The 18229-nt window shown below is 37.6% G+C and overlaps 3 protein-coding genes across 3 annotated transcripts; 1 reads left to right on the forward strand and 2 right to left on the reverse strand.

The window, feature by feature from the left end:
- Positions 1 to 2212: 2212 nt before the first annotated feature.
- Positions 2213 to 9906, reverse strand: LOC103845075 (uncharacterized protein At5g39865-like). The gene has a single exon (XM_033281504.1). The coding sequence runs from the start codon at positions 9453 to 9455 to the stop codon at positions 8661 to 8663; it is 795 nt and encodes a 264-aa protein (XP_033137395.1). The 5' UTR covers positions 9456 to 9906; the 3' UTR covers positions 2213 to 8660.
- Positions 9907 to 12682: 2776 nt separating this feature from the next.
- On the forward strand, positions 12683 to 14612 carry LOC103845076 (E3 ubiquitin-protein ligase SIRP1). The gene is made up of 2 exons (XM_009121905.3): positions 12683 to 12908; positions 13319 to 14612. Exon 2 carries the CDS (start codon positions 13346 to 13348, stop codon positions 14402 to 14404), a length of 1059 nt encoding a protein of 352 aa, XP_009120153.1. The 5' UTR covers positions 12683 to 12908; positions 13319 to 13345; the 3' UTR covers positions 14405 to 14612.
- Positions 14613 to 14916: 304 nt separating this feature from the next.
- Positions 14917 to 17885, reverse strand: LOC103845077 (probable pyruvate kinase, cytosolic isozyme). Its single transcript, XM_009121906.3, has 3 exons — positions 17422 to 17885; positions 16067 to 16528; positions 14917 to 15990 (listed from the first exon to the last, which is right to left on the reverse strand). Exons 1-3 carry the CDS (start codon positions 17641 to 17643, stop codon positions 15178 to 15180), a joined length of 1497 nt encoding a protein of 498 aa, XP_009120154.2. The 5' UTR covers positions 17644 to 17885; the 3' UTR covers positions 14917 to 15177.
- Between the last annotated feature and the right edge of the window lie 344 nt (positions 17886 to 18229).

Below are 18229 nucleotides of genomic sequence, written 5' to 3' on the forward strand. Positions count from 1 at the left end.
CTATAAATAATGCTGCTTTTTAAGTACCATAAACACTAACGGAATCCATTTCAGGAAACTACCGGAGCTTGGGTGAGATCGCCATGAAAGCATAGAAGCAATATCCAGCCAACGAATTTACTTTATTAATCTCATACAAGTTTACAGGCCTAAAAAAAAAGTTTACAGACTTAACGTAGGATGGTTATCGTGAATGCAATATACCTTGCGCTGTTTATTGTTCTATCGCCTGTCTCACCTAATAATATGTCTCATAATTTTGTTTTGGTCACTTTTATTGTGCCTCATAGTCAGTAATGTTTCTTTCATTCATCACGCCATTTTCAGGCTCAAAAGGAACGAATGAAGCAAGAAATTACAGGAACGGATCCCACAACAGCCTAACGCCACCAAAAGACGCAAGTAAAAGGCTTCCTCTGGTGAGTGGTGATGAGCTACAAAATCAAAGGGATGACAAACGAATTTGAAGAGTTGGGCAGTCCACAAAGAGAGAGATGATGCTGTCACTGCCAAGCATTATCGACATCTTGAAAATTTTAAGAGAAGGGAAAGGGCACTAATGGCCGAGTTGGGGAGCCTGTCCATGGCTTTGACCTTGCAGAAACCAAATATGGAAACACGGTTGAGAAACGCAGTTAGTAAACTTTTCAAACTTCTAATGCCCACGGAGAAATACACCACAGGAGTAAAGAACATGGTGCTTGAGACACTGTCTTCTGCAAAAATTGAAGGCTTCGTGGATGGATTCAGAGGTGAAACCAAAGCGGCCAGCACGGAAAAGACGGTGGACAAGTAGTTGAGAATCATAAGCTGGAGATGAAGTAAAGAGCAATGAAATGGCATCTTTGGCTAGATCGAGGGAAAATCTGATGCTTCATGTAGCCTCTTATGCTTAGACGTATGACATGAGATTTTCTCATCCCACGGATCAGTTGTGCCGGTAGCGACAAGGAGTATCAAGTTCAATGCAAACCAATTAGGAGATTAAGAAGAGTGTGTGTGGGGGAGAGAGAGGCTGTGCTGTGTAAGAATAGGGAGAGGGAATACTCATAAGGATGAATTTGAGAGAATTTTGTTGTAGTCATTGTAGTCATAAACGGTTAATTTCATTAGTTTTCCCAACATCCAGCCAAATTAAAAATAACTCATGCACTCGGGCTCTTAAAGGTTATTTTAAGATTGTTCTCTCTCATGTCATGTTAGCAAAACTTTTTTATAACAAAAAATAACTCATGCACTCGGGCTATTATTATAACAAAAATAAACTTTTTTATAAATTATTGGAGGTATATGAGAACTTTGACATAAATTAATGGAGTCAAATGCCAAATTTTAACTAAATATTATAGTATTTGTTTTTTTTAAATACACTAAAGATTTTTTTTTCCAATTTAGTGGGATCACTTGACCCCATATGTCCCTATGTTCCCCGCCCTATGTTCAGTAAGAGTTTCAAAATAATATACTTAGTCTGTCCAACAAAAACCATCCAGGTTATTATCGAAACTTTGCCACCATAACCCAATAATAAAACGATTAGAAATTGGATTAAATGGTAAGTGGATGTTTGTACCGCAGGCTACAAAATTACAAATTAGTAATGACCTTTAGACTTTGAAAGGGCTAATAGTTAAAATAAATATTATATTTATCATCACACTATTTAAATAACTAATAATAAAAGCAATCCGCTTACAATTTTGTAAACCGGCTTTACCAAGGGTCATGGCATGGCATTGGCACAAATGAAAAGCACCGACGAAGAAACAAACCCCATGCTACCACTAAACTTTTATGGCAGTTCGTATCACAACATATGTCGAGACATGTTGCACTACATAAACCAGTCCTATCGTTGCAAGTATTATGTGGATTCGGCCAGGGTCCTCCTCATTGGTAGTAGCACGATCAAAGAGGCACCACAAGAGACCGATCACCATTGCTTTCTCTTGATGGTCCGTGTTTGGACTTGCATCTCTTGATGGTCCAAGAATAGTTCATGAAACAAATAGAAATCTGTCAGGTTATGTAGTCATCATCTTATTTTTTGTGTGTACTCTTAAGTCTGAACACGCTAGATATGGATAAATTATAAGATGAAAATCTACAAGCTTAATGATGATTAACAAAAGCCAAGGTCAAAAGTTAATAGCTGTTCTTTTGTACTTCTCAAAACCATTGTTCATTTAGGAACAACTATATGTTTCTCTACCAAACATTACTTCATTGATGAAAATCATAGAAGAAACCCAAAATTCTGATAAGAGTTAAGAAGATAGTTAAAAGTATATATATATATATATACAATGGCTTTACAACTTGAAAAGATTGGTAAGAGATACAAAAATATGTTGCTTTGATTCGAGATTTATGGATTAAAATAATTATTTGCTTTTAAATGCACGAACAAAAGCTTCGAACTTCTTAACTAGCTATTGATCTACCTTAGCTTATTATTATGTTTTTTTAACCACAAGCCTATTAATAGGTTATAAGCTACGAACTTCATATTATGTTACACCTTAGCTACTGACTTCATATTATGTTATAAAGAGTGGTAATCTTCACTTTGGAGCTTATAACTGGATCATGGAAAAATGCTGGTGGGTGCAAAGATTTGAAGATATCTCATTTACTTGGACGCGAAGAAAGACAAATTAGGTGGTGGATCTTTTGTCTAAAGCTAGAATTCCGAATGACAATTTATTTGTATGTTATTACAATGTACTTACTTTAATTGTTCATCCTCTTCATGAAGGATTATGTAAACTCCACCTAAGTTTAATAAAATTAGTCGTTATAAAAAAATTATGTACACTACTATTTCTTACATTTAATTATATATTGATCCACCTTAGCTTATTAAAAGTCCAATACCACAAAAATAAAAACTTATCTATTACAATTCATCAAAAGTGTTTTGAAATAAAACTATGAAAACCCTTTAAACGAGAGAAAACAAGAAAAAACACTTTCTTTGAATTTAAATACTTTCAATATAAAACAAAATCAACAATTAAATATAACAAGAGATTATATAAAAATAATACAACAAAATCAACAATTAAATATAAAAAGCAACTATAGTCTATAATATTTGATATTCATATAAAAAATCAACAATTACATATAGAAAGCAATTATCCGCGCGAAGCGCGGAAAAAAAAGATCTAGTATAGTATAACTTTTATGAAAACTCTGCTATAAAGATTATAAAGATTATAAATTAATTGCTTTGACCAATGTTGGCTAATTTTCATGACATAGACAAAATGGTTTATAGTTTTATATTATACTGTTTCGATCAATTTTTTTATCTTAATTGCAACAAAATGTCATAACATGTGATATACCAAGCTTTTATGTTTGTTTGGTAGATTTTTATTAAAAAATAAGTTTAGTAAAAAGTTAAAAATTCCATCAACATATGTCGTAAATCACATATATCTGGTTAGATAGATGGGCTTAGTAAAAAATAAAATAAATTATAATTATATTTAATTAAATAGAAGTATAAGTTAGGTACAATTGTCCACAAAAATAGAATAAAACAACAGTAGCTTTAATATTAATAACTGCATATTAATAGTCACGTATATTTATATTTTCTTTAATTTGTTAACTTTCTAATAAATAGGTTTAACAACATTTTAAAGTAGATTTTTAAGAATGCTTTTTTAATAGTATAGATATTTTGTTATGTGTTTTTCATAATTAATAGTTTTAAATTTTTATTAGAATATTTATATAAATAAATACATAAAAGGTATAATATTTATAAACTGAAAACTATAAATGTAAATAAATTTTAAAAATATAAATTACAAAAATATTTATTAATTACAAATATAAAATATAAAAATTATTAAAAATGAAAACATTAAATAATATGTAATATTACTTTTGTGTAAGATTTGGTGTTATAGTTGGAAATGATAAAAAAAAATAACACCAAAACACCAAATTTGATGTAATTTTAACATGGAGAAATTTTATGTTTACCACTTTCATACCACCACTTTTGATCTTTACCATCACTAAATAGACATTTTCAAAAATTCATTCTTTATTAAGTGGCAAAAGACTCTTATACCTTTGTTTTTTATATATATAATAAATAAATATTTAAATAAATAAAAAATCTTTAAAAAGAAAAAAATATATTTTTAATTTTTTTTGAATTATATTATTTCGAAATTTTTTTGAATTATACTATTTAAGGTTCAGAGTTGATGTTTCATGGTTTAGGGTTTAGAGTTGATGATTTAGGGTTTAGAGTTGATGTTTTAAGTTTAGATTTAGGGTTGGGTTTAGGGTTTACGTTTAGGGTTTAGAGTTCATGTTTTAGGGTTTAGATTTGAAGGTTTAGGGTTTAGAGTTGATGTTTCGGGGTTTAGGGTTTAGAGTTGATGTTTCATGGTTTAGGGTTTAGAGTTGATGATTTAGGGTTTAGAGTTAATTTTTTAAGTTTAGATTTAGGATTTAGGGTTTAGAGTTTAGAGTTGATATTTTAAGGTTTAGATTTAAAGGTTTAGGGTTTAGAGTTGATATTTTAAGTTTAGATTAGTTAACGATATGTTTTTTTTTTACAAAATAGAGAACACAAATCTTTGTTGTAAACTAGAGAACACACGGCCCTTCACAAACTTAGCTTTATTTGTCCGAATTTTTTCATCTCTATCATGTATATATTGATCTTTAAACATTTATCAAAGAAACCAGAAGTAGTCTCCTTTTAAAGAAAAGTAGAGTTAATTTCTTCAAGTTTGTACCATTAAAAAGAATTTAAAGCGAGAGATGGTAAGAAAGAGTGTGATCCTAGGATTTTTACTTACTGTTTTAACGACTGTAATAAAGGCTGAGGATCCTTACTTATTTTTTACGTGGAAAGTAATGTATGGCACGATTTCACCCCTCAGAATTCCTCAGAAAGCTTTTTTTTTTTTTGCTAAACTGTAAATTTCATATTAATGAAAAGAAGATTGTACATACTAATCTTAGGTTAGATCCAACTTGGCAAAAAAGAAGAAAAAATAAGCTGGAACAAGGAATATATCAACTGGTTAATTATCTCAGCCAAAGAGACATGAGTGAGCTAAACTGTTTGCGCTTTCTCTTGGCAGTCTGGCAGATATGATGTTTCTCACTTCTCTGTCTAGCCCAGCGAAGACTGCAGCTGCAGGGATGGAGATGTGGTTGTGCACGACGTTGTTCCGTTGCTTCCAGAGATGAAAGACTGCGGCTTGTGTTGCGACTTTACGCAGGAGCTTCAGGTCCGCAGTTCCTGCGTTTCTGATCCATGAAAGAAGTTCCGCCCAGGTCCTCAGAAAGCTATTATGATCACGATAAATTTCCCGGCCCCAATCTTAACACAACTACCAACAATAACATCGTCATTAATGTCATCAACAATCTCGACGAGCCTTTCCTCTTCACGTGGTGAGCAAAAGCATATTTATATATTGTTTCTTGCACGAGTCCGGTATTGATATATATTAGTTTCTTGTGTAGCAAGTTAGGTTACAAGAAAAGTATCTACAGTCTACAGATAGATTTGAGAATGTTTAACGCTTGTGGAATTAGAAGGATCTCACACTCTGCAAAACTTATATGACTCACTTGATCTTCATGTTGGTCAGTGTTTTGGTGTTCTTGTGACCGCTGATCAAGAACCTAAAGACCATTACATGGTGGCCTCCACACGGTTCCTCAAAACCGTCCATAATAATCGGTCACAAAAACTACCTATTAAGGATCGACTTTCCCCCTTTAATTTTGTTTTCATTTAAATAAATCACCAAATTAGCTTAAGGATCCCATTAAGGATCACCGTTAAAGATGGTCTAAGTATATATATCTACTATCTCTCCCCCGCGCGCGCACACACACACACAATTTTGAAAATGTTTTTTTATCAAATGCATATTAGGTAACACTTTTTTTTTTTTTTTTTTTTTTTTTTTAATCAACCCGAAAGGGCGTCAAAGTCGAAATACAAACCGGACTCGAACAAAACAATCTAGATCAATACGTTTGCTAATATAGTTTCGCACCACCACTAAACCGACGCGTTCTGCTAAATAGCTTAGTAATCACTAAACTACCGATGACCGTTCTCTTCTATTGACGTTAATCCCGGGGAAGTGGGTTTTACCTCTCGGATGCCGGAGTCCCCGAGACGTCGCCTGAAGGAGCTGATAATCAGTGATCTTGTCGGATTTGCATTCTTCTTTGTCGATGAAGCGCAAGACATACAAGGAAAAATTACCTCAAACGCCGAACAATGCAAGAATCGGGCTTGTGCTCACCACCAAACTCCATATAGAAAGCCTCCCAACCTGCACGAAAAATGCTTATCACACTACCAAAGCTGTTCAAGTGACCACCTTTGACACTGGGATATGTGAATCAGCCAAATGTTGACACCAAGCGCCAAAGAGCAAACGACCAATGAAGACCAAAAGCTCAATTCGCATTGACATTTGCTGCTTGTCGAGAACCGAGAAGCAGAAGACCGTGCTTGTTAAGCCTCTTCCTGGTGCCAACAGGGAAGAGGAAGCAATGTGAACCGAGAGACAAACTTCGAGAGGAAGACCGCCATCACCAACCCGAAGAACCATAGAGAGACAAAGCAGCGGAGGTCCATAGCGAAGAGGGTCGACGAACAGCCGCCGAAGAGCCATAGACGACTACATTTAAAGCTGTTCTCGTAACCCCGACGTGCCGGAACAGAGTCGAGCCACCATCTCCGCCTGCGTAGCCCAAACTCAAGACACGGCTCCGAGGTAGAAGGATCCTCCGGAGTTCACTAGACACCGCCGACTAGACACCCAAACTCCAAGACACCGAGGAGAGAAGTTATGTCCACCGACGATACCGAACGACACCACCGGCCAGAGATTACAATGAACCTCAAACCAGGGAAGCCAAACCTTCACTCCTCCGCCAAGGACGATGAGCACCGAGAGCAAATCTGAAAGTGGGAAAAATCAGATCTCCTCCATTAAACCCTAAAAGCCGGCTCCAAACCACCTGAAATCACTACACAACCTCGCCAAGAGACCAGATAAAGCGGAACATCACCATATCGAACCTCTCTCGAGTAAGGCCTTCACCGGGAACAAAACCCAAAACCAGTTTCTGAAGCATATCGGATGGGAGAAGAACAAACCGGTGGAGAAGCAAAGGGAAAAACCGAGGTATAGAGAGAAGGGAGCCTCCGGCGCCGGTGGTGGCGCTCACGCGCTAGCCGGACGCCGGAGCTTTATCAGATTTTGTTTTGAGTTTCGAGAGGAAAGTTGGAGAGAAAGAGAAAGCGTCTCGTTTCTTGTTCTGAATTGATTATAATTGTCATATTAGGTAAAACTTCAGATAGTATATACAGATTTAAGTACATGATCATATATCTAAATTTACACAATATTCATCATTTTAAAATATAAACCGCAAGTAACACGTGTACGACTATATATCATTTTTTTGGGTAAAATACGACTATCATTCTTCTTGCTTCTAATATAGAATATGACATATAAAACTGTACCATTCTTATTGCTTCTAATATAGAATATGACAGAAATTATAATTTATGTTAAAGAACATACACACACACATATATATATATATTCTGCAGAAATTTCATATTTTAGAATCTGTTTCAGTATATGATATGACAAAATTGAAAACGTAGCGAATTTGGACTAACATTTGCAAGTTAATTAGTTTTGGTGAGAACATTTGGTTCAAAGAGGACTAATGTGTGTGTCTAGGGTTGAGCCAGGGAAGTGGACGCCGGCGAAGAACTATAATCTATTAGACGCAGTATACCGACACACAATCCAAGTTTATCCCAAATGTTGGGGAGCCATCTTATTGACTTTCGACAACTGTGGCATGTGGAATATTCGGTCTGAGATTCTCGAGAAACGTTACTTAGGTCAACAGCTTTATGTTAATGTCGGCCCGCCAGAACTATCCCAGAGGGATGAGTACAGCTTTCCAGCAAACGGTCTCCGTTGTGGCATTATCCAGGGCTTGCCTGATCCTCAGCCTCCCAGAGACTCGCTTTAATTTGGTTTGGCGTGGTTCAGCCTGGAGACTTGTAGCTCAAGGTTTTTTACATTCTTATATACGTATGTCCTTACAATTTGGTTTCTGTAGGTCGATGGTGAAAGTGTTATGAGATGTCTGTAATCCATCACACGTTTATGATGCATGCTATTTTTCTGATTTGTTTAAGCCAGACGTTGCGCTGAATTCGAATATAGAAGTGATATGCTTTTGAAGCATGGTAAACATATACGTCAATTGGGCATATTCTACAACATTACGAACTATTCTATAAGAGCAACCATATTTCATACGGAGGTTCTGGAAAAATAATATTCGTATTTAAATAATAAATGAATTACTGAAAAATATTTTATTGTTGCAATTCGCAAAAAAAAAAAAAAATTGAGTCATTTAAAGGTTTGTATGTGATATGAATCATCACCAATAACAACCTTCAACTGCATGAAGAACCACTCTCATGAATAACTCCTACTTTTTTCTACAGATCGGAAACTTCTGAAAACATATAGTATATTTTTAATTATTCCAGTTATCGAGTAGAATTAGAACAAAAAAAAATAACTTTTAAGAACAAAAAAATCTAGGAGTTAGGCGTGAGATGCGGAAACGAAGAAACAAGAGGAACACCTAACGAGCCCGTTCTCATTGCAAGTCGAGCATGTTCTGAACCCTACTAGCTTCTCCGTGTGCACCTTATGGCTACCGTGACACACGTTGCACGGCACGAACCTGTGACCGCCGCACATCTCACACACACGTGGCTCCGTCCTCGGCAACTCTTGCACGAGCTTCTTCAGCTCTCCGATTTCATGAAGCTGTTTCACCTCCTCCGCTCCTCCGACGTACCGTCCGCCGATAAACACGCGCGGCAGCTTCGTCTTGCTCTGGAGATCCTTCTTGTCGCCATCGAAGATCCGCTCCAGCTCCGCCGCGAATGACGCGTCCATCGAGAGATCTCGCTCGTCGATTCTCACGGGGAAGCTACGGAGGATCGCTGTGACGGCTCGGCATTCTTCGAACGTAGTACGAACCACGCGGAGGCTGGTGAAGTAGACGACGATGCTGCTCTCGGCGCCAGGGAGAGAAATCCGTTCGACATCTGGCTCGGCTTTGGATTGCGGGTTGCGGCGGAGGAGCTGGTTAGACGGACGAGTTGGCCAGGATCGGAGGATCAAGTTGGACGCGCATACTCGGTGGAAAACTCGGGAGACGCGGTTACGTGAGGGAGAAGAAGAATTGTAAGGAGAAGAAGGTAAGGAAGAGGAATCGTCGGTGCAGAGGTGGTGAATGTCTTTGAAAGAGAAGGAGGAGGCGGTGGAGGTGGCGGTGGGAGAGTAGGTGTCGTGAATCTTAACCGACGATTTGCGCCACGGCCGCCACATTGACGAAACGGCCGAGAAGTTGAAGAAATTTAAGGGGACTAAATTAGGGTTTGTGTTGATTTGGATTTGCTGAGAAATGGAGTTTTTTGGAGAGAGAGAGAGAGAGAGAGAGAGAGAGTGAGTATTGTTGGTGTTGTTACAAGAAGATTGGTTGTGAAAAGAAGAGGTGCTATCTAACGCTACCAATTATATATTGGGTGGAAAAATGGTAGATTCTAATTATAGTTCATTAGTTTGGGTTTGTAATGCCTTCTTCATTTCCCAAAATGTGTATTGGAGTGTTGTCTGTGTGAAATTACTGCCAGGCTTTGTTTTAAATGTGTGTATGGTGAAGTAAAATTTTTTTTTTTTTAACGCTGATTTATTAAGATCTTACAATTATGATATAGGAAATATTACATAGACGATTCGACAACCGACAATACTACATGCCTTATGAAGACCTACGCCTAACTGCATCACCTGAGCCGTCCTATGAAGATCCACGCCTGGCCAGATTTACTTGCACCATGTTGAAGATTCATTGCAAATCTTTCCTCTGTAGTCTGCATAATTATTTAATAAACCGCTTTCTCCGGGACTTGAAACCTGGATTTTCTGTAATCTGCAATAAATTGCATAGTCTGGGATTTGAACCCCAGACCTGGATGTAGAAGCCTTTAAACCTTAACCAATAGGCTACGGTGCTTCCACATGGTGAAGTAAAATTACATTTAGACGAATGAACGACACTGAAAACCTCGTCTAACACTGCAAAAACGTGATGATATTATGTTTTCGAGATAGAGATACAAGTGGTTCTATAAAGCGGTGAAAGAATAATCAAAAACTAATAGTCTAATACTAAAAAATTTATTCGAAGCAGCGAAAGGAGAACGGAGAAAGACAGAAAGTTGATAATGAAAAAATATGCATGACATATTAATTTTTTTAACGTTGTATGATTGTATTATTAACGATGATAAATATTGCAGACGATTCTACAGCCAATAATTTTACCTTTCTTACGAGTATTCACGCTTGACTGCATCATTCGAGCCGTCCTATGAAATCCACACTTGACGGTACTCATTGCGACATGCTGGTCTCTTGTAAGCATCCGAGCCGTCCTATGAGATTACATACCCATGTTCCTTTATGCATATTCATGTTCACATGACTCAACGGTGGTTTAAGCAAATGAAGTTGAACCAAACACCAATGACTCATTTGTGAGAGAAACTGAGAATATGAATTCTATTTTAAATGGCAACGGAAACCATATATTTAAATATATACCTGAGAGCAGATTTCTTTCCTTGAAACACCAAATAGCAAAAGCAAAGTGTAGTACTTATAAGACAGAGAAGCATATTCGATGAGTCTGAGCTGTGCGTAAGGCTTAATGATAATAACACTCATTGAAAAAGTCCAGTTATTACCTCGCTTTCGGGGTAAACCAAAGTGATTCAGTAAAAGCCTGCAGTGAGCATCAACACTTAGCCACATGATCAAAACTTCAAAATGTTATAGGATTCAAAACTTCTCATTACAAATGATATAACTAATACATAAAAAGATTTTACCTTCTTTGATGTTCTCTATCTTCAGCCAAGCTTCTATGTTCTCTATCTTCAGCCAAGCGTCTTGTTCTCTGCTTCCAAACCTCAAAGGTAATATGTTGTTTTTAGCTCACTAGCTTGGTAATTAATTCTTGGGTTTTCGTCGGTACTAATTTATTGATACATAATGTGTCCTTGTTGATAAAATATGTAATTGGCACTAACACTGTTTATTTAACTTATTGGGGTCTCTTATGCAGAATTTGTGTCATGTTGGCAGTGTTTTCCACTGTCTTAAACATTTACAGATATGTACATGTGAAACAGAATGGTTGAGTCTACTTATGCGTATGCTCAATAACTCTCCTAATCTACGATACCTCAAGCTTTATAAGGTACATATATTTCGTCCCAAATCATTCAGTTTCCTTTGCTCTATTTACATTTATCTCTAATGCGTTGTGTATTTATGTCCTCTCATTCTCTCAATTTATCTCAGCGGTGCATTAAAAGTGAACTGCGCCCCAGCTGGAGTGAACAGAGCTCAGTTCCTGAATGTCTGGTAACGCGGCTTGAAACTTTTGAATGGGATGAATATGAAGGAAATGAGGAAGATAAAGAAATGGTAGAATTCATCTTAAAAAACGGATTCTGTTTAAAGAAAGTAATTATAAAACCTATACCCACCAGCCGCAAGAAACTTAAAATGAGCACGGAGTTAGCTTTCTTGCCCAGGAGTTCGCCTGCATGTCGGATCATGTATGACTGAAGTTACAGGCTCCGCTCTGGAGACAAGTCATGTTCAATAGTCAGAGGGACATCACCAAATATCCACTATCTTATGAATTTTCATTATCATTCTAATTTTATATTTTATGACAAATATTGTTTGATTTAAACCCAAAAAAAAAACATATTGTTCGTTTTTCCTCCCCCAAGACAAAACATTTTACATATGAATCTTATATAAGAAATTAGAACTTGTGAGTTTTTTTCCCCTATATTTAGCTCATTTAGTCAATAAAGTCCCTCCTCTTGGTCTCCATGTTGTGGAGGAAGGAAACATATATTTCATTCGACTGGGAAAACATAACGAACGCATAATCTAATGTGTTATCTTTCTTTTAAAAGGGTACATACAACTGCTGCTAGTCCATTGTAAATGGTCTAGTGTGAAATCTTTCTTTTAAACAGGGTTTCCTCTGTTGGTGATTTAGACACCTTTGGCTGGAGTAGTGGGTTCCAAGTATGAAGTGGTTACTTGTTGATAACGCATAATGAAACAGTTTGTGAACACATTATTGAAGAATCAAGAATGTAATAGAGAATACTCGGTCCAATTCCGTTTAAAAGAAGTTATCTTCATTCTTCAATCATATAAAATTAATGTCAAGCGAACGATATAGTTCACCCATCTATAAAGATATAAAAATTAACAACCTGTTAAGTCTTACATCAAACGAATATTTACATACATTTTAGATAGTAGACATGTACTTTATTCTCTCTTGCAAGTAGCATACATATAGTAGTCATTATAATATGACCAAATAAATAACATGGAAACGTAATCAGACGGAGACCACAAGCGTTGAATGAGCTAGACTAAAATTAACAAAAAGTCTTAAAACTTCATTAATGATTTAATACTAACAATCAATGCTAATTAAGAAAAGGACATAAAGTAAAAGAGGAAACAAGGCAAGGAGTTTGGGTTAGAAGAGAGGACGTGGTTGGGTTGTTTTTGTTTCCTTCCACTCTTTCTCTTCTTCATTTCCTCTCTCTCTCTCTCTCTTTTTTTCTCCAACCCTCTCGCAAAAGCATCTTAAAAAAAATCTCTTAAGCTTTTTGGGGGTTTAATTTCTTAGAAATAACCAAAAGAAGGAAGAACAGATTCAAAGGATATTTAAAGGTAAAGGTTGTTGTGCAATTTTTTTTCTGGGTTTTTTCTTTCATGATTTTCAATCCTTTTTCGTTTGTTAATTGATAAATGTTATTGGAAAAAGGAGGACAAAAAATTGTTTCCTTTTGTAAACGGTTCTTTCCTCTTTGATCTTTTTACAAGATTCTAATTTCTTTTGTTTTGTGGGGTTTTGGATTCTATTCAAATCTGTGTAAGAAAGAAGCTTGACTTGTCCTCTCCTTTTCAAACATAGTTCTTGTCTGAAACTTGTACTAATTGATTGGTCAAAGTTGGAAACTTTAAGAGGGATACAATTCTCTTGTCTTTAGATCTGAACTAGAAAAACGAATTGCAAGATGATAGGCAAACAAAACAGAGTTTGGAGGGTTTCATTGTGTTACTCCTCCTCTTGTCTGCAGATTTAGGGAGGTTGAAAGGAGAAAGACATGGAGGAAACAATGGCAGCTAGGTATTGGTGTCACATGTGTTCACAAATGGTGAATCCAGTAACGGAATCTGAGATCAAATGTCCCTTTTGCCAAAGCGGATTCATCGAAGAAATGAGCAGTAATGGTAATGGAAGTGGCGTTCAAGACCCGGGAACAGACCGTGCTATGTCTCTATGGGCACCAGTCTTGCTTGGAATGATGAGTACTCCTCGGAGACCAAGAAGGTTTAGGAGAGCAGAGTTAGAGTTTGATGAAGAAGAAGAAGAAGAAGACAATGATAATGATGTCTACCGTCATCATCTAGCTAGACGACACGGTGGAGAGATTGATCTGGACAGAGAGTTTGAATCTCTCTTAAGGAGAAGACGAAGAAGCTCAGGGAATAATATATTACAGTTGCTTCAAGGGATACGCGCAGGGATTGCTTCTGAGTACGACACATCTGATGATCGAGAGAGCAATAGAGTTATAATGATCAATCCCCTGAACCAGTCCCTCGTCGTTCAAGGACAACAAGCGCAGAGTAGCCATCATCCTGCTTTGACTTCGCTTGGAGATTACTTCATCGGACCTGGTCTAGATCTTTTGCTTCAGCATTTAGCTGAGAATGATCCTAACAGGCAAGGGACTCCACCTGCTCGCAAAGAAGTCGTCGATGCTTTGCCTACGGTTAAGATAACTGACCCGTTGCTGCAGTGTTCGGTTTGTTTGGATGAGTTTGAAAAAGGAGTGGAGGAAGAAGCTAAAGAGATGCCCTGTAAGCATAAGTTTCACGTTAAGTGTATTGTTCCGTGGCTTGAGCTTCATAGCTCTTGTCCCGTGTGTCGGTTCGAGCTTCCTTCTGCGGATGGTGATGGAAGTAAGGTTGAATCGGAGAGACCAACGAGGACAAGAACTACTGTTCCGGAGAGTAGTAACGGAAACGTTATTGAGAATGTGGAAGGGAATGGAAGAGAGGATGATGCGAGGAGTGGTAATGGAAGAAGGTTTTCGTTTTCATGGCCATTTAGTGGATTCTTCTCTTCTTCTTCATCATCCTCTGGATCTTCTCGCTGATCAAAAGAAGAACAAAACACTCATAAACTAAAACATCTTGGTTTTGTTGTTCTTGTTCTATGTACATAAAAATGATGTTCTTTCCTTCAGATTGTTGAACAAAGAAAAATCCATGGAGATGTTATCTGTTATTATTTGTTTCAATCTTCTTATAATTGTTGCTGTACAGAGATGATCAATTTTAGTTTTGCTTTGTGTGTTTCTTTCAGTGTTTTTGTTTTATACTCGTTTAATAATTATATACGTCAGTCAATTGATGTCCAAATAATGATGTAAATGTAAACAAAATAGAGAGAATGATTAAAACTTGTCAGAATGATTTTCTCTGTGTGGGCGATGATAATTCAATCTTCATGTTCTTAGGCTTTAATTCTTTGTCGGAATGATTTTTTGTATGGGCGGGTAACTCCATGCGCTGTCTCTTTTTCTTTATTGTCTTCATGCTCTCTGTATTTTTTAGTTAGAGCATAACATTTAAATACATTTTCAGATTACGTATATATATACAGAAATGAAAACAAAAAGAAAATCATGATAGTAGAGATACGTGTACGATTCATTAGTTCCATACAACCAATAGAAATCCAGAAAAAAAAAACTGTAAGTGGATTCACACGGATCACCACAGTTGTAATCAGCAAGAAAGAGAATTTGAGTTTTCTATCTCAAGATTTTTATCACAAATCTTGAATAAAATTCAAATTAAGAAAAACGTATATAGTTGCGTTTCCTCCAACGCCAGACGCCAAAAACGGGAGTTTTCCTAATCATCATCACTTAACGGTCAAGATCTTGATTAGGGAAGCGTTCCCAACTCGGAGTAGAGCAACAACGGAGTCTCCAGTCTTACACAGCTCTTTCTCTTTCCCCTGCTGAGTCGCAAACTCAATAGCTTCTTCTGTTGATTCATCGTGCGAGGCTCTTGCCGACCCTGCGTACAGCACAGGGATCAAACCGCGGAAGATAAGACTATGCCTCGCGGGTGACTCGTCGCTGCAATACCAGTCGAACAAGTCGGTTTTGATCTCCGGAACCACGACAGACAAAATCGGCATCCCTGGTCTGTACTTAGCCACAAGCCTCGCCGTGCTTCCTCCCCTGGTTAGGACCATGATGAGAGTGGCTCTAGCCGAGTTAGCGGTTCTGACAGCAGAGGACGCGAGTGACTCAAGCGGGCTCATCGGAACCGGAGAGTACTTCATGATCCTCTTGAAGACGTCTCCGTAGTCAAGCGTGCTCTCGGCTTCCACGCAGATCTTAGCCATGGTACGCACAGCTAGCTCAGGGTACGCTCCAGCTGCGGTTTCGCCGCTGAGCATGACGCAGTCCGTGCCGTCGAGGACAGCGTTTGCTACGTCAGTTGCTTCAGCTCTTGTGGGACGAGGGGATTTGATCATGGACTCGAGCATCTGTGTCGCTGTGACCACAGGTTTCCCCTGGATGTTGCATTTGTAGATCATCACTTTCTGAGCTAAGAAGATCTTCTCGATCGGGATCTCCATGCCGAGATCTCCTCTTGCAATCATGAAGGCGTCGGAGTTGACAAGAATGTCATCGAAGTTCGCCACACCTTCTTGGTTCTCCACCTAATCAAACACAAAACAATCATAATCAATTTTTTGTTACTGAGAGAGAGATTTGGTTTAACATATATATATATACCTTTGACATGAGAAGAATGTTCTTGGCGTGTTTTCCAAGTAGTTTCCTGACCTGCACCAAGTCTGAACCTTTTCTAACAAAAGACAGAGCAATCATGTCGATCTGATTAGGGACTCCCCACTTCATGATGTCTTCTTTGTCTTTCTCGGTGAGAGTAGGGAGATCCACGACAACACCAGGGAGGTTGACATTCTTCCTCTCACCGAGCATGGCGGAGTTCTCGCAGCGGCAACGGACGGTACCATTCTCTGTGTCACAAGAGAGGACGAGTAAGGAAATAGTACCATCGGCACAGAGAATGACCATCCCTGGGTTCACATCTACAGCCAGCTTCTTGTAACTCATGCAGATCGTGTTCTCGTCACCCTGCAAGTCATAGTCGGTCGAAATGGTGATCTCTTGGCCTTGTTTCAACTGTATTGGTTTCCCATCTTTCAAGAACCCGGTTCGGATTTCAGGACCCTTTATAAGAGAAAATAGAAAAAACAGTTCCGTCAGAAACACAAATAGATCTGCCACAAATTTAGACATTCACATTATACAACATAAATAAATCTTCAACTGAAACACCAAACAAGTTTAGATAACTTGGACATAACTTCTACTTCCCACACATCAGAAATCGATCACAGACAAGAGAACAATCCAAGAAGACTGACTGTCTATCAACATAGCTTATTCTGACTCGACAACTACAGGTCTCTCTTGTTTCTTGAACTGTGGAGTGGACATGTCTGCCTCATACATAAAGCAGGTGTGACATTTATATAAACAACAAACATATCAAACGGAAAAAAAAATGGTTTCAACTTTAGCTATAACTTGTATACTCCACACCATGATTAACATCTCTAGCCACAAAGAACAATAATCACAGAGAGACCAGAGAGAAGAAGAGTTCAGGAACATGATTTATTACAATTTACAAGTGTCCACGATTACAGGTTTCTTATTCATCTATCAAAAAAGGATTAAACATATTCCCACTAAATCTAAGGTGCTGTTAATGGCAATGGTGTCTTCAACAACCTGAACACTCTTTTTAATAGCAGATTTGGTCCTGATTCAAGTTATAATTGGAAACCTTTAACGACATCACATAAATAATCAATGTATGACAGACAGATCAAGAGATTCACAACAGAAATGGCATATACAGACAAAACAGTAAAAATAACAAAAAAGAGACATTCAACACGAGCAATAAACATACACGCGTCACCGTTTCAGATCGTAAAAGAAACAAACCAATTAGAAACTCGCAAACCAGATCACAGTGAAATTGAAATCAGAAACGTACTTCAGGGGAGAGAGCTAACACCATAGACATATAAGTGATCGATATACTGACAAACCTTGGTATCGAGCATGACGGCGCAAAGGATGCCAGTGTTGAGCATAGCTTGGCGGAGGTTATCGAGAGTCTCTTGGTGGTACTCATGAGATCCGTGAGAAAAGTTAAACCTAGCCACGTTCATGCCCGCCTTCAGAAGCTTCTCCACCATCTCAACGGATCTCGAAGCTGGACCGAGAGTACACACGATCTTCGTCTTCGGCTTTTGCTCTATCATCGCCATCGTTTACACAAAAGCGATTTCAAAGGGACACAAGTGAGGTTCGCTGATGAGAGAGATTTATTGAGAGAGATCTGGCTTGACGAACAAGGAAAATAGAGAGAGAGAGAGAGAGAGAATAATAAAAGCAAGTCTTGAGCCCTTTCTTCTCTTATAGAAAAGAAGGTCACTGGTTTAGATTGGGTCAACAAAAAATTGATTGCTTGTTACCCGGTTTACGATTGGGTCAACAAAAGACCGACACCTAACAATACGTTGCTTACCATCGGTTTAATATTCCTCGAAGGGGTGACGCACATTGACAACAAATATTCGTTTCTTTGACCTTTTTGTACCTTCTCGATCTATTGTCGGGCCGCGTTCTTTCAGAAAAATAAATAAATATCTTCTATTCATATTTCTAGTCAACAATATGGTTTCAAAATTTTAAGTTAACTAACTGTTATTTTACACATGGTATTTACATGATTAAGTTAATGTTTGGTTTCGAGTAGTGTTAAATGCAATAATTTGATTCCGTTAACGAAATACCATGTTCGAGTTTGTCTCTTTTGGAAATGGGATTCCTTTTTAGATAAAGTTTCAGATA

The sequence above is a fragment of the Brassica rapa genome, chromosome A10, assembly GCF_000309985.2.
Source record: "Brassica rapa cultivar Chiifu-401-42 chromosome A10, CAAS_Brap_v3.01, whole genome shotgun sequence".
In the NCBI taxonomy this organism is placed as follows: domain Eukaryota; kingdom Viridiplantae; phylum Streptophyta; class Magnoliopsida; order Brassicales; family Brassicaceae; genus Brassica; species Brassica rapa.